General features: G+C 48.9%; 1 protein-coding gene across 1 annotated transcript; it reads left to right on the plus strand.

Annotated features, from left to right (window-relative positions):
• The first annotated feature begins 409 nt into the window (after positions 1-409).
• LOC114350728 (retinal guanylyl cyclase 1) lies at positions 410-7,619 on the plus strand. Its single transcript, XM_028301634.1, has 11 exons — positions 410-1,947; positions 2,723-2,843; positions 3,799-4,092; positions 4,197-4,379; positions 4,812-4,983; positions 5,070-5,210; positions 5,401-5,858; positions 6,149-6,326; positions 6,850-6,980; positions 7,108-7,201; positions 7,391-7,619. Exons 1-11 carry the CDS (start codon positions 1,108-1,110, stop codon positions 7,524-7,526), a joined length of 2,748 nt encoding a protein of 915 aa, XP_028157435.1. The 5' UTR covers positions 410-1,107; the 3' UTR covers positions 7,527-7,619.
• Positions 7,620-12,987: the final 5,368 nt, after the last annotated feature.

Raw genomic sequence — 12,987 nt, forward strand, 5'->3', positions numbered from 1 at the left:
GCCGCGCCCGCCGCGCCGGCGCTGCTCGTGCTGCGCGCCGCGTGCGGGGCCGGCGACGCCGACGCCTTCTCCGAGGCGCGGCTCCTGCGGCACGCGCGAAAGACGGAGCGCGCGGGCGCCCTTCGCCGACCCTTTCGCTTGCTGAACCCCGTCGGTGAGAGCCCTCGAGAAACTCGTCCCTCGAGATCCTCCCTCACCCTACTCGCACGCCAGCTCACCGTCCGTCGCTGTCGCAGAAACGTGCGGGCCGGCGTGGCGAGCGACGGTCACGCGCGACGCGTTGACGACGCTGAGCGGCGGAGCTCGGGTGGCGCTCGCGGGCTGGGCGGGCCACGCCGCGTGCGGCGCGCTGGACGCGGCCGCGCGCGCCCTGGGCCGCCCGCGCGCCGCCGCCTGCGCCGAGGGGCCCGGACGCGCGCGCTGCTGCCGCCCGCGCCGCCCGCCTCCGAGTGCGCGGCCGCGCTCGCCGACCTGCGCCGCGAGCTCGCCGTCTCCGGCGTCGCCGTGCGCGCCGCGGCGCTCTCCGCGGATGAACTCGACCGGCGACCCCAAGGTGATCGTTTTCGCCGCCGTCGACGTCGAGAGACGTAGGTACGGACAGGATGCGATTGACCGATTGCGCACGTTCTTTCAGTGGTCGTCGTGTGCACGTCGGCGCTCGCGGTGGCGCAGCTGGCGGCGCAGCTGGCGGCGCTGGCGGCGGCCCCGGAGGCGCGGCCGGCGCTGCTGCTGCTGCACGTGCCCGAGCCCGACGACTCCCCCGTCCGAGCCACCGATGACGCTTTATTGAAGAGCAATATCATATTAGATTTAAGGAAACCGCCTTACGAAAGAAAAATAAGAAATCTATCGTCCACCACAGCACTCCCGGAAAACGCAAATTTATCGTTATTCTATCCGGGGACGTATAAGAAAAGTTTTCCGTCGCCGCCGACCGCCGAGTTCGTAAACAACGCAACGCCACCCTATCGCAATAAGAGAACTCGTTACGGAGTCGAATCGGCGGGATCCCCGACCTCGAAGGCTGTTTTTCGAGCCAGCCGCGTCGTAAACATGATAAAAACAGACTATGATTCGTTGCGAAACAATTCTCCCGTTACGTATATAATGCGGGCCGCACGACAAACTATAACAGAAAACGAGTTCAAGGACAAACGATCCGCCGACACTGAAGACAGTCTCGAGCGAAGGACACCCCTTGTCGCCTCGATACCTTCGATTCCACTCGGCACTCTCGAAACCCTTATGTTGAAACTGAATGAAACATTTCGAGATCGAACTTTAATACTCAGTTCGCAAGATCTCGAGTTCGAACCATCTGCCGCTTCAATGATCGAGGAAGCCTACGATTCAATTCTGGATTCTCTAGAACAAGATTCAATCAATCAAACGAGTAACGGAGCCTTCTTCTTGTATGAAATAATGCCAAAAGCGGGTGAAACGCACTGGCAAAAGATCGCAACCCTGACGACCGTGTCGCACGCGTCGCTCGGCGCGGCCGGCTGGGCGACGCGCGCGGCGCTGACCAACGCCAGCGGGCGCTTCGAGCGGTGGAGCTCGGAGCGGCCGGCCGAGGGCGGCGAGGCGTCGTCGGTGTCGGTGCCGGTGCTGATCGCGTGCATCTCGCTGGCGCTGGGCGCGGCCGGCGCGCTGGGGCTGGGCACGCGCTGCGCGGCCACGCGGCGGCGGCGGCGGCGGCGGCGCGGCGACGCCGTGCTGGCGGCGGCCGACTTCTGCTTCCCGGCGGACGAGCGGCGGCGCGTGGGCGAGGGCATGGAGACGATGCTGTCGTGCTGGCTGCAGCAGCTGCACGAGTTCGGCGGGCCCGAGCTGGAGCGCCCCGACCTGCTCAAGCAGCCCGCGCCCTCCGCGCCCTCCGCGCCCTCCGCGCCCTCCTCCACCACGAGCATCAACCGCGTCGCGCTCGACCGCCGCACCCGCTACAAGGTCACTCTGATATACATATTGTTATTACATATTATGGTGTATTTATAAAATGAAATAATATCCAATTATTAGTTAAGGTGAGTATAGATTAGAGCATTTCTATGTAATGTAACGTTCTTACGAATGGTACAATATACAAGTTGTTAGGGTCCTAACGAATATTAGTGTAAAATAAAATAACGGACTGTACAAAAATAGGTGCTGTAATTCTCGCCAGCCTAATTACAAGCATTATGAACTCTCATAATACCGAATGAATACCGCGCACTCACGCGGTATTCGTGCGACGACGGTGGTGTCCCAAGGCGAGTGTGTGAGCCGAGCGCAGCCGATGATGACGATGTCGGCCCGAGGTGACGTTAGTCATCGTACGCCGCCCGCACATCTCCTCCCGCGCGTTGTTGGCTTCCCAACACAAGTTAAAACTCAGTTTCTATTAACATTTTCAAGTAAGGGTTCAGGAACATTCCGGCGAATGCTCGGCGCTCTGACCGCCGTAATGCTCACAGCGGGTGTACATTTATCCGTAACACTTCGTTGTACCTTTCTTTCACTATTTACTGAAATGTGCATGTCTAAAGGCTCGACGAAATGTTACACCAATACGGCTCGTTGGTTTATTATATACAATAACTGCGAGCGCGCTCTACGTTTGGTTCGTGAAAGGGTTATACACGAGCGGCTCGTTATTCTGTTACAAGTAAATGCTCTAGTCTATACTCACCTTTAATAAATTGAAAAATACCATTTATGTGATTATCCACTTTGATTTCAGGGAGATGCAGTGCACATGAAATATCTACCGACGAATGCCCCCCTCGAACTGAAACGGAAAGCTACTGACGTGCTACTCGTCATGCAAAGCTTGCGACATGAAAATCTCAATCCATTCATAGGTGAATTTATTTTTAAGTCTAAATACCTAAAGCTACCCGAGTAAAATTGCAACATACCGTTTTGCCGTGGCAGTCTTTAATTAAGGCAGCACTTAGATTAAGTTCAAAATACGTTATACAGATGACTAGCGGCCCGCCCGCGACTTCGTACGCGTGGATCCCGTTTTACCCCCTTCATCTATCTTACGCGGTTTAGATTTTTTCATACAAATGTTTTTTCCCGCTAACTCCCATTCACGTGGGAATTTTGCAATATCCTGTTGTAACTAAGCTTTAAGTTTACTAAGGTACCTGCATGCCAAATTTCAAGCGTCTAACTTAAGCGGTTTAGATTTTTCATACAAAAGGATTTTCCCGCTATTTCCCGTTCCCGTGGGAATTTCGGGAATTCCTTTCTTAGTGCACCTCTACGGTACCTAAGCTACGTCCCTTCCAAATTTCAAGTGCCTACGTTTAGCCGTTTAGGCTGTGCGTTGGTCTGTCAGTCAGTCAGTTTCTCCTTTTATACAGGGTGTTAGGTAAATGGGTATATGAGCCGACACTAGCCCATGTTAACATGGGCATGTAAATGGTATGGTGAAGTCAGAAAATTGATAATTATCTTCATTTAGATATTATTTATTTTCATACTAATCGGATTTTATAAAATTTATTTTGTATGAAATTTTTAAAATTTAAAGTGATGAAATCCTGACTTTACCATACCATTTATATGCTTATGTTAACATGGGCTAGTGTCGGCTCATATACCCATTTACCTAACACCCTGTATATTTAGATTTCAGTGTTTGTCTTGTTGGTTGTCCAACGAAATAAATAAACATTTTCATGCGATGCCAAGTAGAATGGAACACCAACTACTCAATTAATATAATGAGGTTCTCGATCTCCTGAGACAGGACTTTTATATCAACACACACACACAAGAATATCAATGAATCGTCACAATTCACAGGATGCCTGTGCGAGCTGCGGCCGGCGCTGGTGTTCGACCACTGCGGGCGCGGCTCGCTCGAGGACGTGCTGATGCTGGACGAGATCAAGCTGGACTGGACGTTCCGGCTGTCGCTGCTCACGGACCTGGTGAAGGGCATGCGCTACCTGCACGCGTCGCCGCTGCGCGCGCACGGCCGCCTCAGCTCGCGCAACTGCGTCGTGGACGCGCGCTGGGTGCTGCGCGTCTCCGACTACGGGCTGCCGGCGCTCGCGCGCGCGCAGGGCCTGCCGCTCGCCGCGCGCGCGCCCCGAGGTGATTTCACCATTTTGACTATACATAAACATCAATTACTCACTGTAGTGCAGCTACACGATTGCGTGTTCCATTGAGAGGTAAAGCACCACGGTCCCCCGTAGATCTGCTGTGGACGGCGCCGGAGCTGCTGCGCGAGGCGCGCGCGGCGGCGGGCGCGGGCGGCGCGGAGGGCGCGGGCGCGGGGCGCGGCTCGCCGGCCGGCGACGTGTTCTCCTTCGCCATCATCATGCAGGAGGTCATCGTGCGCGGCGAGCCCTACTGCATGCTCTCGCTCACGCCCGAAGGTGCGCGTTGACATTGTCGTCTGAATCGTTGAACGACTGCACGTTCAAATATCGCTTCGGTGATTTCCTCTCCCGGTTCTCGGCACAGTTTCATTTGATTGTGCGAATGAAAGCATTTTTCGACCGGCGTGCCCTTTAAAGGACGTGGCACACTTATCGACCCGGCGAAGGGATCGTAACGTACCCGTATCGACACGAGTAATCTTTTGTATAAAACTCTATACTCCTCCATCCCAGACTGCATCCCACTTAACACCAGACGCGATCGTGGTCAAAAATATGCCTGCCCTGTTATGCATAATCGCGTAAAAAGTGATGACAGCTCGCGGAAGGCGATACGGTGTTGATCCCTTTGCGAGTTGATGAGTCTGCTGTGGCCTTCAACGTGCGCGCCGGGGAGCGGGGAGCTGACGAGAGGGACGCGCCTTGCAGAAATAATCGAGAAGGTGATGCGGCCGCCGCCGCTGATCCGGCCGTCCGTGTCCATGGGCGCGGCGCCGCCCGAGGCCGTGAGCGTCATGCGCCAGTGCTGGGCCGAGGCGCCTGAGCTGCGGCCCGACTTCGGCCGCCTGCACGACATTTTCCGCCATCTGCACAAGGGCAGGTACGCGCCGCGCAGACGCCTTTTCTTTGTATGAGTAGGAATGATTTAATTGTACCGGCTGATTGAGCTTTTCGATGCACTTCCAGAAAAATAAACATCGTGGATTCGATGTTTGAAATGTTGGAAAAGTATAGCAATAATTTGGAAGACTTGATACGTGAACGAACGGAACAGTTAGATATGGAGAAGAAAAAAACAGAACAGTTGTTGAATCGCATGCTGCCCAGGTAACTTTTTCACATGTTTGATATTTTTATCAGATTTTCACCTCTCCAATGCTATACGCATTATCCATACAGTGCACCCTGTAGTACTCATTTTATCTAACTACTCATTTTATCAAGATGATGTTAACAACTTGGTGTATGGGCGCTCGACGCGTAACGAGTGGGTGACGGACGGGTGTGCACTGTGCAGGTCGGTGGCGGAGCGGCTGCTGCTGGGCTCGCGCGTGGAGCCCGAGGAGTTCGAGGACGTGTCCATCTACTTCAGCGACATCGTGGGCTTCACGGAGCTGGCGGCGCGCTCCACGCCCGTGCAGGTGGTGGACCTGCTCAACGACCTGTACACGGCCTTCGACGCCACCATCGAGCGCTACGCCGTGTACAAGGTGGAGACCATCGGCGACGCCTACATGGTGGTGGGCGGGCTGCCGGTGCGCGCGCGCGGGCACGCCGAGAGCGTGGCCACCATGGCGCTGCACCTGCTGCACGTGGCCGGCCGCTTCCGCGTGCGCCACCTGCCGCACACGCCGCTGCGCCTGCGCGCCGGCCTGCACTCGGGGCCCGTGTGCGCCGCCGTCGTGGGGCTCACCATGCCGCGCTACTGCCTCTTCGGCGACACCGTCAACACCGCCTCGCGCATGGAGTCCACCGGTGAGGGCCGCCGCGGCGCCGAGCCGACGTGCGATGTTGGCTTCGAGCCGCTTTGTAGTCCGGCATCGAATTTCCCGAATTGCACTGTCGAAATGGCCAAATGGCCACCTAATTTTCTAATGCGGAACGCAGATCCCTTTAACATTGCACATCGACGAGGGGATGCCTGAATTAGAAGTTTTATTTAACCGCTCGTTGCTCGTTTTGTTTTTGCGATAAATATGAATAAAATAAAACTTGCAACCGAGGTTTCGTAGGCACCGTGAGCTAACATGTTGAACACGTCGCAGGCGCGGCGTGGCGCATCCAGGTGTCGGCGGCGACGGCGGAGCGGCTGGCGGCGGCGGGCGGCTACCGGCTGCGCTCGCGCGGGCTCACGCAGGTCAAGGGCAAGGGCGCCATGCACACCTACTGGCTGCTGGGCAAGGACGGCTTCGACAAGCCGCTGCCCGTGCCGCCGCCGCTCGAGTCAGTGCCGCCCTTTACGTTTGTTTGTGTCTGATGTTCAATTCTAAGGGTCTCCGCTGAAACTCGCACGGATGAAGTAAAGCTGATGGCCGCTGGGGCAGAAAAGTTCTCGAGTGGCGACCAAGAGCCGGAAGACGCAGTGGGGGCAGGCCTCCCACTAGGTGGTCCGACGATCTGGTGAAGGTCGCGGGTGGTGCCTGGATGCGGGCGGCGCAAGACCGATCTTTGTGGAAATTCTTGGGGGAGGTCTTTGTCCAGTAGTGGACGTCAAGCGGCTGAAACGATCGAACAGTTCACCATATTTAAAACTTAGGGCTCTTTAAACGAGAGGTTTCGAGCAGGACGTCAGTCTAGCGTTTGTAAGACCTTCTAGCTTATTTGAAAGATCCCATAAAACATGTCATTGAATAATCAGTTATGCAGGTGTAAAGTAAACGTTCGCGTTACTGAATAGAGTAATAACTTCCAGGTCGTTTGAGTCGAGTTATTGTACAGTTTCAGTACATATCGTTTCGTGGAACAGGAACGGCGAGGAAGTGCTGTTCGAGACCGACGGCGAGAACGAGAGCGAGCCGTCGCCGCCGCCCGCGTCGCCGCGCGCGCCCGCCGTCGAGCGCCAGCGCTCCGACCCCTGCTCCACGCCCGACAAATTCGGTGAGGCCCACGAAGGCCGTGGATCCTTTCGTCCGTGTGCATTCAATTTAATGTGAGCTCGGCCGTCTCGTCCGTCCGCCGCTCGGGACGGCTCGTTGTGGCCCGCTGAGACGTTTTTCCCTCGCAGCCTGGCAGCGGTCGGGCGCCGTGTCCGCCGACAGCAGCCCGCCGCGCGCGCGCGCCGTCGCCGCCGACCACAGCGCGCCGTACGCGCGCTACAAGTGAGTTCATTTTTTTAGACACGCTCGTCGGGCCCGGTGTCCGCCGAGGCGGAGCGGAGAAGTTTATCGATTGACCTGTCAGATTTGATCGTTTCCTTTTCTCCTCTCCGCTCCGCGCCGCCTCGAGGGCAACCGGGCGTTTTTTGATGCACTGAATGCTGACGCTGAGCGCTCGTGGTGTGCGGGCAGGTGCCTGGCGCCGGGCGCGCGCGTGCTGCGGCGGCAGTGGTCGCTGGAGCGCGACGCGCCGGAGCCGGCGGCCGACGAGCGCGCGCCCGCCAAGTACCGCACGCGGCCCGAGCCCGCGCCCGACGCGCCGCCCTAGCCGCGCGCGCGTCGCCGTTCGATCGACAATAATTTTCGTAGTGCCGAGACCGGTCGGCTCCCGGGCTAAGTGGTACTCCGGTTGCAATTTTTAGTCCCTTTCCGATCTACTTATAACCCGTTTAACTTGTTAGAAAAATTAATTAGTTCTAAAGTTTCATTATTTGTATTTGTATGGCTGTTTTCCCAATAAAATTAAATAAAATAACATTTATTTTGCGGTAAAAAATGACGTTGCAGTACGAACGTACCGAGTTATTTTATTATAATGATATGAAAATTTTACGTAGGGCTAGATGGTGTGCCCGCCTGGCATCTTCGATGATCAAACTCATACGTCATTAAAGAAATGAAGCAATAAATTCGGTTAACGAATATTTCATTTTTAAGTCTTCAGATTAATGTTAATTTCCGTATTCCATGACCGAGCCGCCAATGCGATTTCCCCCCGTAACGTAGGTAATTAAATTAACACACTTTATTATTATACGGTTGGAGGTATTTAGTCATTTAAATACCTATGTGTACCTACACTATATTTTGCTAATATCAACTTTTGTAGTACAAATCGGATAACTCATACACTTTAATGAAATAGAAAGGCGCGAGTCGATTTCGTCTACTCGAGTACTCACTATGCAATTATTAATATGGTAGTGTTTTGTAAATAAGTAGGTAAGTATAAATTTTACTCATGATCATTTTACCTACGGTAGTTGTCTATTCGGTGCACGGCGCGAGCCTCGCGCGTTCGCCGAGCGCTTGCGAGCGGCAGCTGACGCGCGAGCATCTCGTTTCCTCTGATCTCTTTAGACGTTTTGCTCGTAGACATGAGTACTGTTGTGATCGACTAGAGTTAGCGACTATATTACTATTATAAAAGCACCTACGATTCCAAATGTGATTTATCTCGGGTGATTTGTGTATTTTTGAAATTTTTCATTATAAATAAATATCTTTTCTTATAAATTGTGTTCTCATTTTGTAGCAATACTTTTGGGATGATCCTTTTACATAAGAATGGAAGCCTAGGTTCTTGTGCAACGGAGATCATCTCGAAATAAATATGCCTACCATACCTATACAGGGTGGAAACGTTAAGTGATCTCACTCGATTATTTCTAAACTATACAAGATATCGAAAAACTGATAACTGATTCTGAAAGTGCTTCACAAGCTCTTTCAAACGGTACAAATAATAGGTTACATAATAAACTGGATCTATCCGAAAATTAAATGTTTTCAGCCTCCATACTAAATGTATGCCAGTCAAACAAAATTAGAAGTATTAATTTTTTTTATTAAACAATAAACACTTAAAATGAACTCGTAATTTGCATTCTTATTTAAAATTATTCATGGAAAACATTGGTTTTAGGCTTTACTTGCTATATCAAGACATGAGTGCCATGACTGTGGCTGTACTAAATGTATGGAAGCTGGAAACATTGAATTTTAGGATGGATCCAGTTAATTTTGTAACTTATTATTAGTATCGTTGGATAGAGCTTGTGAAGCACTTTCAGGATCAGTAACCAGTTTTTTAATATCTTGTATAGTTTTTAATATTATGTGGTTTTACTAAATGTATGGAAGCTGAAAACAATTAATTTTCGGATAGATCCAGTTAATTCTGTAACCTATTATTGGTACTGTTGGATAGAGCTCGTAAAGAACTTTCAGGATCAGTAACCAGTTTTTCGATATCTTGTTTAGTTTAGAAATAATCGAATGAGATCACTTATCGTTTCCACCCTGTATTAAGATAATTTTACTAATACCACAGCTAATACTATAAACGTAAAATTTGTGATGATGGATGGTTATTTGTTACTGTAACTCTTTTACACTAAAACTACTGAAACCGCGGGCAAAAGCTGGTACGTGTTGTAATTTTTAAGTGACTAGCTTTTGCACGCGGCGTCACCCGCTTTAATCTCGGTCTTTCACAAAATATCTTTATCTATTCATCTATCTTAATAAACTTAACGACCCGATAACCATAAAATGTTGATTTCCTCTTTAATGTGGTCGAATTATCAAAACTACTTACTTAGAGATTACTTATTTAGAGATAAGTACTTCTGTGAAGTTACACCCTTATGAGGTAAATTTTGATACAAGTAAATAGACCGATTTTGAATCTGCCGCCAAATCCGACCCGCGTAAACTCACGAGGCGAGCGCGCACGAATACAGCAGCGCCGCGCTCGGCTACAGCAGCGCCGCGCGCCACGACGGCACACAGAGAAAACTCTCGGTCTCTCGCGCTTGGAACAAAATAATTGTTATTTGTTACTTGGCCTGGAGCGGTCGGCGCGTGTGCCACGGTTTCAATATTTTGCTCCGACATTAATGTGAATCTTGGTGAATAATTGGAAATATGTTGTGTGTGAGGCCTCCACCAAACTATGTCTGGACTTGCTACACTCAAGTGAACTACCGGCAACATCGTAAATACAGTGCGGAGCCCTGACTGAACACCGGCCGGCGGGCCCCAGCATACTACAGCACAATGGCGGCAGACCAGGTAGGTACTTGCTGCAGGACAAACTTATTTACTTATTTGTCTTTTATAAACTACTAGCTGACCCGGCGAACTTTGTTCCGCCTTAATGGCAATAAATAAGCAGACATATTTTTTTATTTCGAACGGGATAAAAAGTACCTCCCTGACAATTTTCAGCTAAATCGGTTCAGCCGTTCTTGAGTTATAAGTGGAGTAACTAACACGACTTTCTTTTATATAATAGATAATAAGTCATAAGTATTTATTCCATTAATTAAAAACAATATAATATTGTGTCAGAAATAGGTACAATAATAATATTGAGCATGCAAAATAGGTACTTAGAACCTATACTAAGGCTGATTTGCAATCTCGACTGTTGGGAAACAGAGTTTAGTCCTAATTTTTAACTTTTACCAATTTGTTCGCTTACACGTTATAATATAATATGGCGGTTTATATTTTTAAATTAATATAAATATTGATAATGGTTACAGATAGATGCGACTGCGAATACAGCGGCGTCCGCGACGGCACGCAGCTCCTTGGACACACCGCCGCGGCTTGTTGGGCTTACCCACATAAAAAGGTAAGTTTAAATATTTTTACGAGTGAGAATTCTTATTTGGGGGTAGGACATACGGATCGCCTACGCGACGCTCCAGTTAGCTCGTGACCACGGCCGGTGCATGTCAGCCACATAAAAAAGGCAGTCTATGTACCATAAATAAAATTGAACCTAATCGTGTTTAATTTCCTAGACTGCATCCCACTTAACATCAGGTGCGATTGTAGTCAAATATCTGCCATGTTATGCATAAAAAAAATATTAACTACTTATAAAACTTTCGCGTTTTAAATGTGATAAACTGTGTGCTGTGTATAATTAAATAGTATAAATACCAAATGCTTGAATTTTTCAATTTCAGGCTTGTCCAACCGACGCGTATCGTATCACCCGCCGCTGTCCCGGGCGAGCCGGTCCTGGTGCCTCCTGCGCAGCGCCGTGCTGTTTCATGTCTATGACGGTACGAGTAAAAATACTTAGTTTTGTTTCTGAGTAAATATAAAAAAAAAACCTTGCGTCTTCTGGTTCCGAGAAAGATGTAAAAAGAAAGTAAAAAATATATGAAATAACTTAACCTTTAATAATTATGTTTATTTATTTTTTATTATTTAAAAAGATTATTAGCAATTTGTTTTGCACAAATTACTAATAGTCACGTTAGCCCCTCGTGTTAAGCTAAATAAGGTTGTGTTACGAGTGGGCTCACCACAATAGTCGAGCGCGGTGGGATTCGAACCCGCGTTCCTCGAATCTCGAGTGGGCCAGTCCGACCACTTCACCGTTGGGGATCGTGGCTATTACATTTTTAATTATACATAAGCAGGTAGGGTGAAGACTGAATTTACTCAGCTCTGTAATTTTCAGTTCCAGATTGCTGCGAGCGGAGCGTCGCTGCCTGGAGTGGTGGCTGCTGGTAGCTGGTGGCACGCGCACACCCGTCGCACTGATCCAGAAGTGACTCGCAAGGCGCCTTGTTCAAGGTAGTCTATTGTTGTTTTGTAATTTGGTAACATTTTAAAAGTAACTGCAACATAAAACAGTAAACTTATCACTCCTCTGAGTCAATGTTGAGCATTCGTGCACTGGTCTCATTCTGAATACAGACTGGTATAGAGGATAGAAACTTATTCACTTTTTTTTCAATTTCATGGTCACTAACATAAAAAAAATATTCGTGACCATGGCGCTTGCAACAGTGGCGAAATATTGGAAACTCAAAATTAAGGTACATGGTAACAATCCTGTCAACAATAATAATTCACTTATAATAGCTTCTTTTTAATAATCACAGATAATGTATTATGTTTTGGTTACCTTTTTTTTTAAATAAAATTGCATACAGGCCGCTACCAACTGGTCATTATAGAAATCATTGGAGGAGGCCTATGTTCAGCTGTGGACGTCCTATGACTGAAATGATGATGACGATGATGTAAACATTTGGAAGATTCATGAATATTATATTTAATTTTGTGTACATACAAGCAATAATCTTCATAATAATATTCGCAATGTGGTATAACGATTAATATATGAACTCGAATTTATAAATATTATGTAGTGTACATTAAAATAACTTAAATAAATACATAAATATCGTTTTATTAGTTACACTCAAACTGCGATGGTGGCCCTGTGATGAACAGAGTAACGTGTTCTGAAAAGAAAAATGTAAAAACAATATAAAATAGTATTGGCTTGACATATTTGTTTAATTACCTACCTAAGTACCCAGGTGGGCAGGTAAAGGCTGAATTTACTTACCTCTTTATTACTCGGTTCCAGGTCGTTGCGGGCGGCGCGGAGCAGCGTCGCCCGGCTGCCGGCGGCACGCGCGCGCCTCGCAAGGCGTCCTAGACAAGGTAATTTGTAGAATATGTATTGATATTTTATGATGGCTGTGAAGATAATTATCTCAGTCAACTTAATTCAATTGGGTGGTTCCATGATGAAACAGCAATAAAACACGGTAAAGTTTATCAAAATTAGTTTTATCTTAAATCAATAACTTCAATATTTTGTAACTTAAACTGAGTTAAAACGTTCGGAGAGAATTTCTGATATGTGATTGATTTAAGTATCTCGGAAAGCAACAAATCGTTTTGGATTTTTCTTACGATATTTAAGTAGATTAATAAATATTTTAAGTGAAGTGAATGAGCAACAAACGGGTTTGTTTATTAAAACAAAATTGGTTTATTCATAAATCTAACAAAAACTATAAACGATTTGTTGCACAAATGCTTTGAAGTCGATGCCCACCGACGAACGAGAACCGCGCCATGCGCGCGCGGCGGCGGGGAGGCGGGGGCGGGGGGCGCGGGGGTCTAAATAGCCACGCTAATTTTCGGGGAAGCTCGCGCGTGCTGCGCACGCGCTCGCGCGC

The sequence above is a fragment of the Ostrinia furnacalis genome, unplaced genomic scaffold (assembly GCF_004193835.3).
Source record: "Ostrinia furnacalis isolate ACB-3 unplaced genomic scaffold, ASM419383v2 OfSCF0954, whole genome shotgun sequence".
NCBI classification, from domain to species: domain Eukaryota; kingdom Metazoa; phylum Arthropoda; class Insecta; order Lepidoptera; family Crambidae; genus Ostrinia; species Ostrinia furnacalis.